Consider the following 15486-nt stretch of genomic DNA (forward strand, 5'->3'; position numbering starts at 1 on the left):
AGAGAGAGAGAGAGAGAGAGAGGGAGGGAGGGAGGGAGGGAGGGAAGCAGGCAGGCTGGTCAAACAAGAAGCCTCAATGCCTTTCATCAGCTAGTCTCGGAGCCATTTATCACTTCCTTATCCTATTCATTAGAAGCAAGTCACTAAGTCCAGCCCACAGTGAAAGGGAGGGGAATTAAGCTGCACATCTTGAAGGGCGAAGTCTTAAAGAATTTGGGAACCACAAGGTGTCTTAGGACATGACAACTGTCTTCAAATGTTTGGGAAGCCTTGTCAGAAGCAGTAGGCAGATAGGTTTGGTTCCACCCAAGGAGACAGATGGAACCGTGCAAAGATGAGCAGGCACCTGGGGAGGTGGTGAGCCCATGTCACTGGAAGTAGGTATTTGACAGGGGTTGTATGACCACTTGGTGGGGTGTTGTAGACAGGTTTCTAGCATTGAATGGGGATTAGACTAGATCAGAGGTCAGCACACTAGAACCCTTGGTAAATAAAGTTTTATTGGAACACAGCCATGCCCATTCATGTATTTATTGTGTATGTTGCTTTTATGTTACAATGGCAGAGTTGAGTAGTGTGACAGAAACCATGTGGCCTGCAAAATCTAAAATATTTACTATCAGGTCCTTTACAGAAAATGTTTGCTAACCCCTGGACTGGATGACCTTGCAGGTGCCTCCTAGCCCTGAGTGGCATTGTAATATGGTATTTTAAAAAGATTTTGCCTTTTAGGGATACATACAGAGGCGTTTATGAGTGGAAATGTTGGGAATTGGGAGCTCCAAACCAATCAGACACATAATGAGGATCATGCTGTGTTGTGTTTGGGCATAAATTACATAAAATTTTGTAGATGGATAATTCTGAGATTGCCGTCCTTTTCTTTGTTTTGACAGCCCCTGAGAGAGAAGGTTGTTAGTATTGCTGCTGGACTCAGGCATGCTTTAGCTGCAACAGGTGATCATTTTGCTTTTATTTTCTTGATAAGCATGTAATAAGGAGACACGGAGATTTGGAAGAAATAAACTTTAAGGAGTAATTCAGAGTGTCCTGCTGTGCTGCAGTCTGATTAAAAGGAGGTGACATAAGGCAGAAGTCATGTGGGAAAGCCTTTAGCAGGTAGGGAGGAAGGAAATGAAGTTGTCTAGCTCTTTGTTATGTTCTTAGGCATGGTGCTAGGTTCTCTTGATTTAGTTAGTACCTCATTTAATCCTCATAGGCACGCAGTGATGTGAGTTAAAAATTTTTTGTATTGAGGTATAGTTGATTTACTATATATATATATATATATATATATATATATATATATATATATATATATAGGTACGCGGGCCTCTCCCCGTTGCGGAGCACAGGCTCTGGACGCACAGGCTCAGCGGCCATGGCTCACGGGCCCAGCCGCTCCGCGGCATGTGGGATCTTCCCGGACCGGGGTACAAACCCGTGTCCGCTGCATCGGCAGGCGGACTCTCAACCACTGCGCCACCAGGGAAGCCCGATTTACAATATTGTGTTAAGTTTTAGGTGTACAACATAGTGATTCACAGTTTTTAAAGATTATACTCCATTTATAGTTGTTAGAAAATATTGGCCATATTTCCTGTATAATATATTCTTATGGCTTATTTATTTTATACATGGTAGTTTGTACCTCTTACATATGAAGAAACTGAGGTCCAGAGAGGCTAAAGTGTTTGTCTACAGTTACACAGGGAGTTAGGAAATAAAAGGTGAGCTGGGATCAGAGTCTAGGACGGGCTGGATTCCAAGACCCACATTCTTTGCCATGAACTGCATTACTTTCCTAGTGGATGTAAATGTTTATTAATTTGAATGCTTCAAGTGAGCTTGTCTCCTGTACTGTGAGAGGGTGATGCACATAGGGCTGACGGTGTGTGTGAGGTTGAGGGTGGAAAGTGGAGGAGGCAGTGACCCTTTTTTCTCTCTTGCTCATTTTTCTGCTTTCTGTTGCCACTTCTTTGGGCTGAAGGACAGCCCAAACTGGCTATGGCAGCCGAGGCTCAAGCGTTGGTGAGTCCAGTTGTGGAATGGGGAGAAGAGTGGAGGCGAGGAAGGATTCGGTGCATCATGGTGCTGGCGGTCACTTGGGGCTTAGTGTGATTATACTTTTTGAAAAACTAAGCTTTTTATTTTAAGGTAATTGTAGATTCACGTGCAGTTGTAAGAAATGAAACAGATCACACTCACTCTTTGCCCAGTTTCTCTCAGTGGTAACATCTTGTGAAAGTATAGTGTAATAGCACAACCAGGATGTCTTGACACAGTCAAGATACAGAACAGTTCCATCACAGGATCCCTCTTATGGCTCTTTTGTAGCCGCACCCACTTCCTACCTACTCTCACCACTTAGCTCTTTCGTTCTCCCACAGTAATGTTGTCATCTTAAGAATGTTATATAAATGGTATCATACAGTATTTAGCCTTTTGGGGTTGGCTTTTTTGCTCAGCACGATTCCCTGGAGATTCATCCAAGTTGGGAGTATGAATAATTTGTTCCTTTTTATTACTAATATTCCATGGTATAGAGGTACCACTGTATTAGTTTGCTGGGGCTGCCATAACAAAATGCCACAGAGTGGGTGGCTTAAACAACAGGAATTTATTTTCTCACAGTTCAGGAGGCTAGAAGTCCAAGACCAAGATACCATGAGGGTTGGCTTCTCTTCCTGGCTTGTAGATGCTGCCTTCTTGCTGTCTCTTCACACGGTTCTTCCTCTATGCATGCATGGAAAGAGAGAGAGATCGCCAGTGTCTCTTCCTCTTTTTAAAAGGACACCAGTTCTGTCAGATTAAGGCCTCACTATTATGACCCATTTAACTTTTATCACCTCCTATAGGCCCTATCTCCAAATACAGTTACACTGGAGTTTAGGACTTCAATATATGAATTTACAGGGAACACAATTCAGTCTATAACAACCACGATTTGTTTAACCAGTCACCCATTGAAGGACATTTGGTTATTTCTGGTTTTTAGCTATTAAAAATAAAGCTATAATCATTTGTGGACAAGCTTTTCTGTGAACATAAATTTTCATTTCTCTGGGATAAATGACCAGGAGTGTGATTACTGAGTTGTATGGTAGTGATTATGCTTTTATAAGCAGCTTCTTCTCTTAGAAATTAGAAGGACCAAAGAATTGCCTGTCATTGGTTTCCTTGCCCCTTTCCTACCAACATTTTGTGATTGCTAGTCTTATGTGTACATTTTTGTCCAGTTAACAAAGCAGCACAGTTCCCATTATGTGTTTGATTAATTTAATTGTAAGTCCTCCCCTCCCCCACTTAATCTGTAAATATTTCTGCCCACATCTCTAAAAGATAAGGAATTTTTCTGAAAACATTACCCAAAAATACCATCATCATACCTATAAAAAATTATCAGTAATTCTGTAATTTCATCAAGCATCTAGTCAGTGTTTAAATTGCCCTGATTATCTCAAAAATATTTTTTTATAGTTTGTTTGAATCAGGATCCAAATTAGGTTTATCATTGCAATTGGTTGATATGTATCTCAAGTCTCTTTCTCTCTTTTTTAAAGTTTATTTATTCCTTTTAGTTTTTTACTGTGATAAAATACACATAAAATTTATCATCTTACCCATTTTTAAATGTACAGTTGAGTGGGATTAAGTACATTCACATTATTGTGCAACTATTACCAAAATCTGTCTCCAGAGGTTTTCTCATCTTGCAAAACTGAAACTCTATACCCATTAAACAATAACTCCCCATTCCCCCTTCTCCCAGTCCCTGGCAACCACCATTCTACTGTCTATTTCCATGATTTTGGCCACTCATACAGGTACCTCATATAAGTGGAATCATACAGTCTTTGTCTTTTTGTGGCTTATTTCACTCAACATAATATCCTCAAGGTCTATTCATGTTGTAGCAAATGTCAGAATTTCCTTCCTTTTTAAGACAATGATATTCCACTGTATGTATATACCACATTTTGCTTATCCATTCTTCTATTGATAGACACTTGGGTTGTGACCACATTTTAGCTATTGTGAATAATACTGCTATGAACATGGGTATACAAATATCACTTTGAGATCTTGCTTTCAGTTCTTTAGGATATGTACCCAGAAGTAGGATTGCTGGATCATATAGTAATTCTATTTTTAATTTTGGGGGGAATTGCCATACTGTTTTCCATAGTGGCTGTACCATTTTACATTCCCACCAGTAGTCACAAGGTTTCAGATTTCTTCACATCCTTGCCAACCCATGTTATTTTCTTCTTTTTTTTAATAGTTGTCATCCTAATGAGTATAAAGTGGCATCTCATTGTAGTTTTGATTTATATTTCCCTAATGATTAGTGATGTTGAGCATCTTTTTATGTGCTTATTGGCCATTTGTATATTTTCTTTGGAGAAAAGTCTTTTCAAGTCCTTTGCTCATTTTTGAATTTTTGTTGTTGTTGTTGAGTTTTAGGAGATCACTGTATATTTTAAATATTAATCCTTTATCAGGCATCTCCAGTCTCTTTTAATCTTTATGTACCTTTTCCTCTCTTTTTATCCTCTTGCAATTTATTTGTTGAAGAGATGGTAAGTTTTGTTTTATTTCAATACTGTGTTTTGCTCACATTGTGCTCAATCATCATCACTTACATTTCACAAAGCATGCTTGTCTGTTTACAGCCTAAAGGACCATTGGGTATAGGATACTTCTGGAGGAGCAGTACCTTAATGTTGCTGTTGGATAGTGAATCCTAGTTACACACATCTGACTGTAGACAAAATAACAATATTTCATCTATGCATTTGTATGAGGTTCAGAACATGGGTACATGAATTAGAGTCAGTGAATATGGAAATAAAAGGCCATTCCATTGAAGTAGTGGCTATTAAGAAGCTATCTTGCAGTCGTAAATATGTATTTATTTGGTGATTAGGAATCTTTGAATTCATCGTGGTGTAGTAGAAAAGACACTACATTAGGTGTAGGAGAGTTAAGTCCTGGTGTTTTCTCTGCTACTAGCTCCCTGTATGACCTTGGACAAATCACAGCTCCTCTACAGGGCCTCAGTTTCTCATGCAGTAAATGTGTGGAATGGACGTGGTAAGCTTCAAGGTTCTTTCCTGCTCGATCTGGAGTCTCAGTTGTCCTTTCAAGTTAATCATGAAAAAAATGCCATTCCAGTAATTTGACTCTGGAGGAGTGTCCTAGAACTTTCTGGAGGGAGTTTTACTATGTTGGAATTTCCTTTGATGGTCTTAGATTGCCCTGAAGATTGGATTTGTGATTGACTTGGTGGTAATCCCTATGACCAGCCATAGGGCCTCTTGAGGCAATAAGCTTTTCCATAATATGCATGTTAACTGAGCATGAATTGGGAATCTCTCATGGCATTGAGGTTCAAAGAGCAATCTGGTCTTAATCCAGATAAAGATTTTCTTTTTTCTCTCCTGCTCCGCTGGGAAGCTAGTGGCATGGTGTTCCAGTGGGGAACTGGTTTGGCATCATCTGGACGGCGGTTGTGCCCTGGGCAGACTCTCCCACTGTTTTTGACAGCAAAGGAACCAAGCAGAGTGACAGGTAAGGTCCTTACTTCTTCTGAATCCTGTATTTATTCTTTGTTTGGAAATGGAGACGCAGGCATGCAGAAAATGGGTAAATGGAGTTCTGCGTTTGCTATTTCTTGGTCTCTCTGTTTTAACTCTCTCCGTTGGCTGGTCTATTAATTTGCTGGAATTTTTGTGGGCCCAGTAAAAGTACTCCTCTTTGCTGCCAGAGTTTGGAACCCATTGAGAAGTAGATGCGAGTCAGGTGGGTGGAAATCAAAATGGTAGCTCTAGAGCTGTTACAAGTTAGGTTGGAAGGCATGGCTTAGGTGTTTGGAAATAACGTGTAGCAATAGTGAGCCTCCGGGTTCTGAATCCCAGATTGAATTTACCCACCAGGCACTGGAGCAGCTGTATGCATTCAGTCCTGCTAAGCTCGTGGTTCAGCTGAGACCACGGAGGAGGTGCCCTCTGCAGGCAGGCACATCCCAGAGGGAGAACCCACAAGGAATGTGCCTGCCTGCCCAGCTCCTTCTCCCGAAAGGAAAGCAGGAGCGAGTGAGGATGTGGAGAGAGGGGCTAGGAGTGTTCCCCGAGGGAAATCTCTCTTCATGGGCACACGAGGAGTAGGTAGGAAGGGTGCTGCCCACAGGACGCTTGGTCTCTAGGACTTTCTTTCTCTGTCTCTCTGTCTCTGTCTGCTCTACACTCTCTTCGTGGGCCTTTATCTCTCTGTTTGTAGCACCATGTCTCCACCTGCTCCTCTTCTTCCTCTCTCGCTCTGACTTTGTGACCGAGTTTACTGAGGGTTAGCTGTAGGAAAAACCTGTCAGGAAACCTCTACTCTCCTCTAGCTCAGAATAAGGGAGGGATTTTTGAGGGCAGTAGGAAGTGGGGAGAGAAAAGGGAAGGGTGAGCCGCAGTGGAAGTGTCGTACAAGTTGTTGGGATCGTTCTGATTCTCTTAAGTCCCTGAGGCTTTCCCCTGTTGCAGGGGTGAGGTTAGCGCCCTGAAGCCCATGTGTTGAGTTGGGGAGGGTTCTCTTAGAGAAGGAGAAGGGGCCACTGAACACAGGACAGTCTACTTCACATTGAAAGCATTTGTAATATAAACTCATACTTCCCAAACATCTTTCCTGCCTCACCAAGGTATTCACTGCTCCCTGGGCATGCGCTGTGTTCTTATTCCTCTGTGCCTGTGGGCACACTGTTACCTCTTCCCAGGATACCTTTTCCTTCCTCTTCCCCTTGGGAAAATCCTGATCATTTTTCAGGTCCTAGCTCAGCTACAGCTTTCTCAGGAAAGACTCTTCCTTCTTCTCACCTCCACTGCATTTTCTTTTTTTTAATAGATTTATTTATTTATGGCTGTGTTGGGTCTTCGTTGCTGCGCGCAGGCTTTCTCTAGTTGCGGCGAGCAGGGGCTACTCTTCATTGTGGTGCGCGGGCTTCTCATTGCAGTGGCCCCTCTTGTTGTGGAGCATGGGCTCTAGGCATGCGAGCTTCAGTAGTTGTGGCACGTGGGCTCAGTAGTTGTGGCTCATGGGCTCTAGAGCTCAGCCTCAGTAGTTGTGGCACACAGGCTTAGTAGCTCTGCGGCATGTGGGATCTTCCCCAGACCAGGGATCGAACCTGTGTCCCCTGCATTGGCAGGCAGATTCTTAACCACTGCGCCACCAGGGAAGTCCGCATTTTCTTTATGTGCATGGATAGCACAACTTATTGTATTGTTATGAGCTGTTTACATGTTCTCCCAAATGCCAAAGGTGATGAGCTTTTTAAGGGTAGGGATTATGTCTACTGTCTGTTTTAGCACAAGTTTTGTATCTAAAAGGAATCAGAAGTGTTTTTATTTTATTTGATTTAAATGACCTGGTTGGGATCTGCTTGGGGCACAGCTTAGATTCAGAGTTAACTTGGGGGAATTTTCTGATGAGATGTTAGAGAAGATATCAGCTTCCTGCCCTCAAAGTCTTTCATTTTTCATTGTCCCCTCTTCACCTCATTGCCATCTGTTCTGGAGCTGGAACCCTGGATGTCCTCTCCCGACCTGGCCACTAGGAGACCAGTGCTTCCTCTCTGGTGAAAGTGGCAGAAACATCTTTGTCCCTTTGTCATTCCACAGGATACTTGAAGGCATGAGGGGCATTTTATTAAGACACTAGTAAATTGAACAGAAGTGTAAGAAGAAAGAGTTACAGAATAAGACTCCCATTTCTCTGCATGCCAGACCAGGTGACCACAGCATGGAGCAGAGTTGATTAAGGTTTACACTGTTGTTGAAGGCAGTGTGTTTACGGGTGGAAAAGTGCTGGATTTGGATATGGGAGGCAAGTTCAAATTCTAGCTCTGCCTGTGTGTTGTTAGGAGGCCTGGGCTTGTGTTTCAGCGTCTGCATGTGATAGCAGCTGAATGTATGAGATGTCATTGCTTCTAGGCCCACTCCATGGACAGAGCTAGGAAATATACATGTACACACACATTTATACATATGTACACCTATGTCTGTTTATCTCTAGTAGAAACCACAAGTCTACACTGACTTCAATTACAATGCAGTATCACATGGTCAATTCTAGCCTTTAACCTTTTCATATCTGTACGTTTCTTCTCCTTTCTGATAGTAAGAAATCTGACTCCTTTATCCTCAAAGTATTTATTTATTTGTTCAACCTCCTGGATATAAGCAGTCTCCCTACCATGCCAGCCGTCTTCTTGGCCAGTGCCGCTGACTCAGACCTTCCTGCACTGGCTGAGAGTTTCTCTCCAGGTGCTGTGGTCACTGCCTATGGGCCTCCTGTGCCCAATTTGTTCTGTTACAAATGTGATTTCAAAAGAATTTTTTCTTTTTTGTAGGCCTAGAGAATTCTCAAGCAGTATGTGTTCTTGCTGGCTCAGACCACTCAGCTTCACTGACAGGTAGGTAACATGCCATTCAGAATTCTGGGTGTTTCTGCCTCAAGTGATGCTATTGGGGTACAGAGGGAAAACCATAGACTTTGGAGTCAGAATTCTGATGCCACCACTGGTATGATCTTAGGCAAGTTGTTTTACCTTCCTGAGACCATTTCCTCTTCTATAAAGTACTTTGTGGATAGTTTTGAGAATTACATATGATAATACAGGTAAAACACTCATGTGAAACAGAGGCTCACTTCCTTTCCTCTGAGTTTGTTTTCTTAGCTGTACAATAGGGATAAAAGTATCTTCCTTTAGGGTAATTGTGATTGTCACGTCATATAACCAACAGTAAACTTACGTATAATATGTTGTTATCTTATCCACCTAATCTATTTTGATGTCTAGTATAACTATCTAAGCTCTCTAGCTGTCTATTTTCTCTAGCTGTTTAATCTCAGACTATCCTGTTTTATCTACCTATATCTTTCTTCTCCATTTGTCTGTCACCCTGGCTGCTCTCTCTATCTACTCTATTTTACTTAACTATCCATCTCTATTTTTATTTATCTTCCATCTTAGTGTCTTCCTATCTAACCTAAGTCTCCATCATCTCTAAGTCTAGTTGTGTATATGTTTCTGTAATCTAGTTTATATTTTTATGTTTTTCTCTAGTTGATCTCTCTATTCCACCTCTTTAATCTGTCTATCTAGTCTTTTTTCTCTCACACAGTGTGTATCTCTCTCTGTCTTGGCCGTGTATCTGTCCATCCATCCATTTGACACACCCAGCCAATATAGTATAAACTTTCTAGTGATAATGCAGCATTTTCTTGAAAGTGAAGGCTATCCATCTCTCCTAATGGTTTTTTTCAAAGCCCAGATTGCCCTGACCCCTGCTGGTAGACTGGATACTCTAGCTCCGAGAGATTTATGTTGGTAAGACCTCTCACCCAGAGTTGAATGCATTACATTTTTTAAGCAAAGGGAAATGACTTTCATACACAGTGTTTCCAGTGTTTCATGTGGAAATTAAGATGTGTACACAGTATCTGTAAATTAATGGAGGCATGCATTCTTCAACATCAAATTTGTAATGCAGTCCAACTGAGGAGCTGTTACTGTTTCCAAAGCACAAGAGCCGTAATGTGAGACTTTAAATACTTAACAGATTCTGAACTACAGATAATTTGATAGTTAATGAATTAAAAACAACTAACTAATGAAAGAACTAGCTGCTTTTAGCCTGTGTCTCATGTTAAGTAGATTTATAGATATGTTAAAAGAGTTGAGTTAAAATGAATGCCAGGGCTTCTCTGGTGGCTCAGTGGTTGGGAGTCCGCCTGCCAGTGCAGGGAACATGGGTTCGGGCCCTGGTCCGGGAAGATCCCACATGCTGCGGAGTGGCTGAACCCGTGCGCCACAACTGCTAAGCCTGCGCTCTGGAGCCCATGAGCCACAGCTACTGAAGCCCGTGCGCCTGGAGCCCGTGCTTCGCGGCAGGAGAGGCCACCGCAGTGAGAAGCCCGCTCGCCACAACTAGAGAGGGCCCGCATGCGGCGACGAAGACCCAATGCAGCCAAAAATAAATAAATAAATAAATTTATTAAAAAAAAAAAAAAAGAATGCCAGCTCTAAGGGACTCCTCTTGGCATGTGGTCCCACCTCTCCTTTTATGGGGAGAGGGGCAGAAGGCCCCAGGACAAGAAGTGACTAGTTCATCCCCCACAGTCCTCACTAGCATTGGAGGAAGGCATTCTTTTCTGAGAATAAGAACAGACTAAGAGAGATTTCTTTTTTTTTCGGCCATGCCATGCGCCATGTGGGATCTTCTCTGACCAGGGATCAAACCCATGCCCCCTGCGTTGGGAGTACGGAGTCTTAACCACTGGACCACCAGGGAAGTCCTGAGAGATTTCTACCCTGTTCTAATTCATTTGAAATGGCTGGTATTTTGTCAACCTAGAGATTCTTCTAGTTGCTTGCTAACATCGATTTCTTAAAAACTCTTGTAATCAGTAAAGCTATTTTTTATTTCATATGTGGAGCATTTTTACTATGGTGTTTTTAAAACATAGATGTTGGATTTTTTATTGTGATATAATTCATATATGAAATTCACTCCTTTAAAGTGTGCAGTTTAGTGATTTTTAAAGTATATTCACAAAGTGAATTGGTTTTGGATATTGTGAAAGTGAATTAAAAAGGGTCAAGATTAATATCCGTCTTTCCTGGTCTAGTTCAAGCTGTTACACATTGGATTTTGTTCAGTGTTCTTTAGACCTTCTCTCTGGAGTTGTAGATTATGTAACTATTTGACATTGCAGCAGAATTTAGTTTTGCCTGCTGATGCAACAGTGTAATGATCTGCATTACATTACTGTGGAAGATAGTTCGTCTTTGCAAAAAAGATGGTTTAGACTTACTAAGATAAATGAAGGCTTATTACAGACACAGGCTCATTGTCAGTGGTACCTTGGTAGCTAAGCACTCCATTTAATGGGTTGAAGCTTTGCTGAGGGGTCCTCTGCCCTCTTGTAAAGGATCCTCATACTTCATACACCCTGGTGAGGTCCAGGGAGGTTGCCCTCTCTCTAGGCACGAAATATACCAAATTCGTTGTATAGCACTGCAGAATGTCAGTGCTGCAAGGTCACCTGGGTGACAAAAAGGCTCCACTGATTTATAGACCCTCAGACTCTATGAAACAGAGACCCAGAATGTGAAGTGATGTGCCCCGTGTCAGAGTGATCCAGTAGCAGATTTGGGACTTGAAGCTGGAATCTTGGTCTAATATCCTTTAATGATACTGTTTGGCTTCTGATCAGTTTTGGAGAATACACCAGACTGCCTCAGGGCAAGCAATACTGTAAACCTTTACTGGGAGGTCACAGAATGCTGTGGAAGCAAAAAACCTGGCTTCTGGTCCCACTTGATCCCTCATTAGCTATGTGATCTTGAAAGTCACTTAACATCTCCGAGCCTTGGTTAATTTATCTTCTAGAAGAGTGCTGTCTAGGAGAAATATAATGTGAGCCGTATTGCAAAAAGTAAAAAGAAAAAGGTGAATTAATTTTAATAATTTATTTTACTTAACCCAGTATATCCAAAATATTATTTCAATATGTAATCAGTATGAAACTTATTAATGAGGCACACTCCTTTTGGGTTTTTTTTGCACTACGTCTTTACAATCCATTGTGCTTTGTTTGTCTTCAACATGTCTCATTTGGACTAGCCACATTTCAAGTGTTCAGTAGCCACATGTGTGTGCCATGTGCTTACTGTGCAGTGTAGAACCTTGGAATGTTAGGGTTGGGAAAGTGCTTAGAAATCATCCAAGGAGTCACAAACTGTAGATTTATAAGCCAAATTATGGTCTATGGCCCCATTTTGTTTGACTTCCAGTTAAACATTTGTTGAATGTGAATGCCTTTTGGACAAGCATGTGCCCTCTGGTTTGCTGCCGTCACCCACAAGTCTCTCCTGTTAACAGTGTCATCAGTTATATCGTCTGCCCTTCTTGACCAACCGCCCTCCCCTCCAGTCTTCAGCTGGTGAAACTAAGGCTTGGAGAGGAAGTGGTTTGTCCAAGGTCAGTAGCTAGTTAGCAGATCCAAGAATAGAAGCCAGAATCACTTGACTCTGAAATTGTTCTTTTTCTATTAAATCACAGTGTCAGTCAGTCGCATTCCTGCTTATATCACAGGATTATTGTGAGGTTCAAATGAGCTTAAATGCTATGTGGATGTGATATGATAACATTATATTTTCTTCTGGACAGGGCATGTAGTGAAATCATCTTATGTTTATAAAGTTTAAGCTTTAAACAGTTTATCTTTTAACCTGTTATTTAAAAAAGCTAATATATATTTTTCCTAACAAAAGGTAATGCAAGCGTTTATTTTAAAAATGTAGAAAATAGAGAAACATATGTCTTGCACATGGTAGATGTTGAACAAATATTTGGCTGAATGAATTAATGAAAAAATAAACTCACATTCCTATTCCTTGACAAACTGCTAAGACCATTTGGCCTTTTTTCCTATTTAAAGAATTTTAAAAAATCTTGTGTATAATTATGCTATACATGAATTTGGTATCTTGTTTTGCTCTATTCAACATTGTAGGATTAAGAGTAATACAACTTCTTTTAACCACATTTTTTTTTTCAAACAGGTTATTTTCCATCATTTTGGACTAATGGTCCTTCACCTCTTTTGTCCCCCTTTTGTTTGTTTAAGATGCAGGAGAGCTGTTTGTTTGGGGAAGCAACAAGCATGGGCAACTGGCTTCCCATGCTGCTTTCCTTCCTGTGCCCCGGAAGATAGAAGCACATTGTTTTCGGAATGAAAAGATCGCTGCTGTCTGGAATGGGTGGACACACCTAGTTGCTCAGACAGGTGAGAGTGGCAGAGAGTTTGTGGTTGGGAAGAGCAGCTGGGGGACAGCTGTCTAAGTAGCTATGAATGCTTGGGATTAGGTAGTTTGGTTCTTACTTGATGAAATGCTTTAAGGGTTGGGAAGGGAAGGACCAGGGATCTAGTTCTGCAATCAGCCAGATACGTGGCTTTTCCTCTCTGGATCACAGGTTTACACGCAAAAAGGCAAAGCTGGCTTAGGTTAACTCCTTCTGGCCCTAAGAGTCCACGAAGTTTTGTGAAGGAACCCACTGCAACAAACATCACCTAGAAATTTGTCCAGGTTGTTGGGGAGTCTTTGCCTTGTCATAGCTAAAGGGATGACTGTATTTGCATTTTCACTTGAGTCTAAATTAAAGGTGTCAGAAACTATTAAGTTAAATATTTTAAGATGGAGGCAAAAGCATTACTTTGAGTCATAGCTGGCATGGTATTTTGATTTAAATTTTTATTAACCCTAACAAACTTTGTACATTGATTCAAGCATCCCACATATTCCTTCAGATGTTACCTTACCAGGCCATGCCATCCAGCTTTTGGCATCTTTATCTTTTCTTGATAATATCTTCGTTGATTTCTCATCTTAGGGCAGTTCTCCTTGCCTGGTCTTCATATTCCTGACACTGTTCTCGGGGTTTGTTTTTTCATGGCCTCCCTTCTTCCCAGCCTTCCTAGAGCTCTTGCTGACTGACACAGCTTCCCAGACCAGCAGTTTGTAATTCTTAAGAACCATTATCGTGTCAAGGCCTTCTGAACTTCAGGGGTTCTCAGGAGTCCTCTTGCCTGCTCTTGGCCTGCTCGTTAGTGACACACAGATCTGTAGACTCTCAAATACCTGGTCACTTAATCCAATACTTTTGTAGGTTTTCAGGTCAGCTTCAGTTATCCTGGGTAAGTCACACATACTACACGTTTGAACACATAGACTTATGAGTATTTATATCCATGGTGCTTTTAATTGGTTCTTAAAATTTTTTTTTAAGGTTGTTTTGGTACAGAGGCCTATATAACAAAGGTGTATAATAAACTTTCCATATTTACTGCTTCAGAGGATGCTCTAATGATGTCATTCATTTGGAGGAAAATCATGACTTTCCTCAAAGAAGTCCAGACTGCTTGAAGATTGGGACCATCGACAGAAATTTTTCTTAAAGAGACCCTGAGCATAATAGCCACTTATTTGTATAATTGTTACTCTCTCTCTTCTCCTCCAGACAGTGAGCTCTGTGATAGGAGGCACGATATTCATCTTGCTCACGTCTGTATCTCCAGTGCCTAGCAGAGAAAGTATTCTTTGCCTACATTAAACTGTTTCTAGTTAAAAGAGACTAAACATATTCAAATGCATAGGAGGCAGGGTAGACTGCGAGGATTTCTTCTTTCCTTGGACTCGCTGGTCCATGATCAGAAGGCTTCAGTTTGTCTCTTTGGATTCAAGAGTCCAACCAAATCGGTTCTTGTTTATTGTAAACCTTTTGAGCAGTGTGCTAAGCCTTGAAGAAACAGAAAAGATGTGGGCCGTGCCTTCCCACTGCAATGTGTGGACAGGCTTAAGTCTAAGAGTACAGAAACAGAAGACTTTATCATCCATCTGTCCATCATACAGATGGTGAGGATCTGTTTATGTACCATGCCTTGTACTAGATCCTAATCCTGCCCTCAGGGAGCCCACTGTCACTAGGGGAGACAGACCTGTTATCAGATTTCAGTGCAGCAGTGGAACTAAGTCAGTGTGCAGGAATGGCACAGACACTAGCAGTAGTCTGAGTCACTGGGTGTTAACAGGTAGGCGTTTCATGCTTAGTCAGTCTTCAAAGAATTGCAGTGCAGTAAAATACACTTACTACCAAACCATAGTGGGTTTAGTTGAGTCTGTCAGTAAATCCGTTAACTGGTTAGGCAGCTGACTAATGAAAGACATAAAGATGTTGCTGCTTTGATTCTAGCTTTGCAGCACTGTAACTCATGCTGATTTCCACGTCTGGGCCAACAGCCCAGCACTCAGAGTGGGAGGTTGGAACCTATGTCCCTGACACTGTCTGAGTCACCCCAGCTGCTCTGGGGCTCAGCTTCAGGTCTCCACCTCCACTTGAGAGCATGATCTTTGGGTAATGTTTCAGCTGTTTGATTAACTTGTTAATTCAGATCTCTTGTTTATGCACTTTGTTATTTTCCCCTTTCTCCTGAGTCCAGAGTGGTTAAAAGCTGGGATGTTAGAGCGTCCTGGCTGTTGCGCTGAGTTTTGTGTAGAAGAGAGTCTCCTGCTGTTTGGTTCACCAGTTTTGCCCTCCTCCTAGTAGCCGTGGAAGCCTTTGCCCTGGCGCGGTGTCATTGAGAAGAAACAGCCAGGGCTTCCAGTTTAATCAGACCCAGTTGCTCATTTTAATGGGAACAAGATTTGCTCACAGGGTCAAATCAGCTCATTATTGGGCCAAGGAGTTATTTGACTCTAGTTGTTTTCATAAGCTCCAGTGGAGAATTGTTCCTGGGACCTACCTGCAGCCACATCAGCACAGAGGCTGCCCCCAGTCTCGTTCTGGAAGACATTAGGGGTGTATTATTGATTAAAAACAGCTTATGTGCAGTGACCATAGATCCGTCCAGTAAGGTGGGCTGGGCTGGGCTGGG

General features: G+C 41.7%; 1 protein-coding gene across 7 annotated transcripts in view; it reads left to right on the top strand.

Moving 5' to 3' along the window:
• The window catches only part of SERGEF (secretion regulating guanine nucleotide exchange factor), a 218041-nt gene that overhangs the window by 9462 nt on the left and 193093 nt on the right, over positions 1-15486 (top strand). For all 7 annotated transcript variants that reach the window (XM_027115258.1, XM_027115262.1, XM_027115259.1 and 4 more), the window contains exons 5-8: positions 897-957; positions 5461-5574; positions 8396-8458; positions 12682-12840. In XM_027115258.1, coding sequence (XP_026971059.1) covers positions 897-957; positions 5461-5574; positions 8396-8458; positions 12682-12840 — 397 coding nt within the window. The remainder of the gene's footprint in view (positions 1-896; positions 958-5460; positions 5575-8395; positions 8459-12681; positions 12841-15486) is intronic.

This window comes from Aethalodelphis obliquidens, unplaced genomic scaffold, assembly GCF_003676395.1.
Source record: "Aethalodelphis obliquidens isolate GAN/ISIS:26980383/991018 unplaced genomic scaffold, ASM367639v1 scaffold14, whole genome shotgun sequence".
NCBI lineage: Eukaryota > Metazoa > Chordata > Mammalia > Artiodactyla > Delphinidae > Aethalodelphis > Aethalodelphis obliquidens.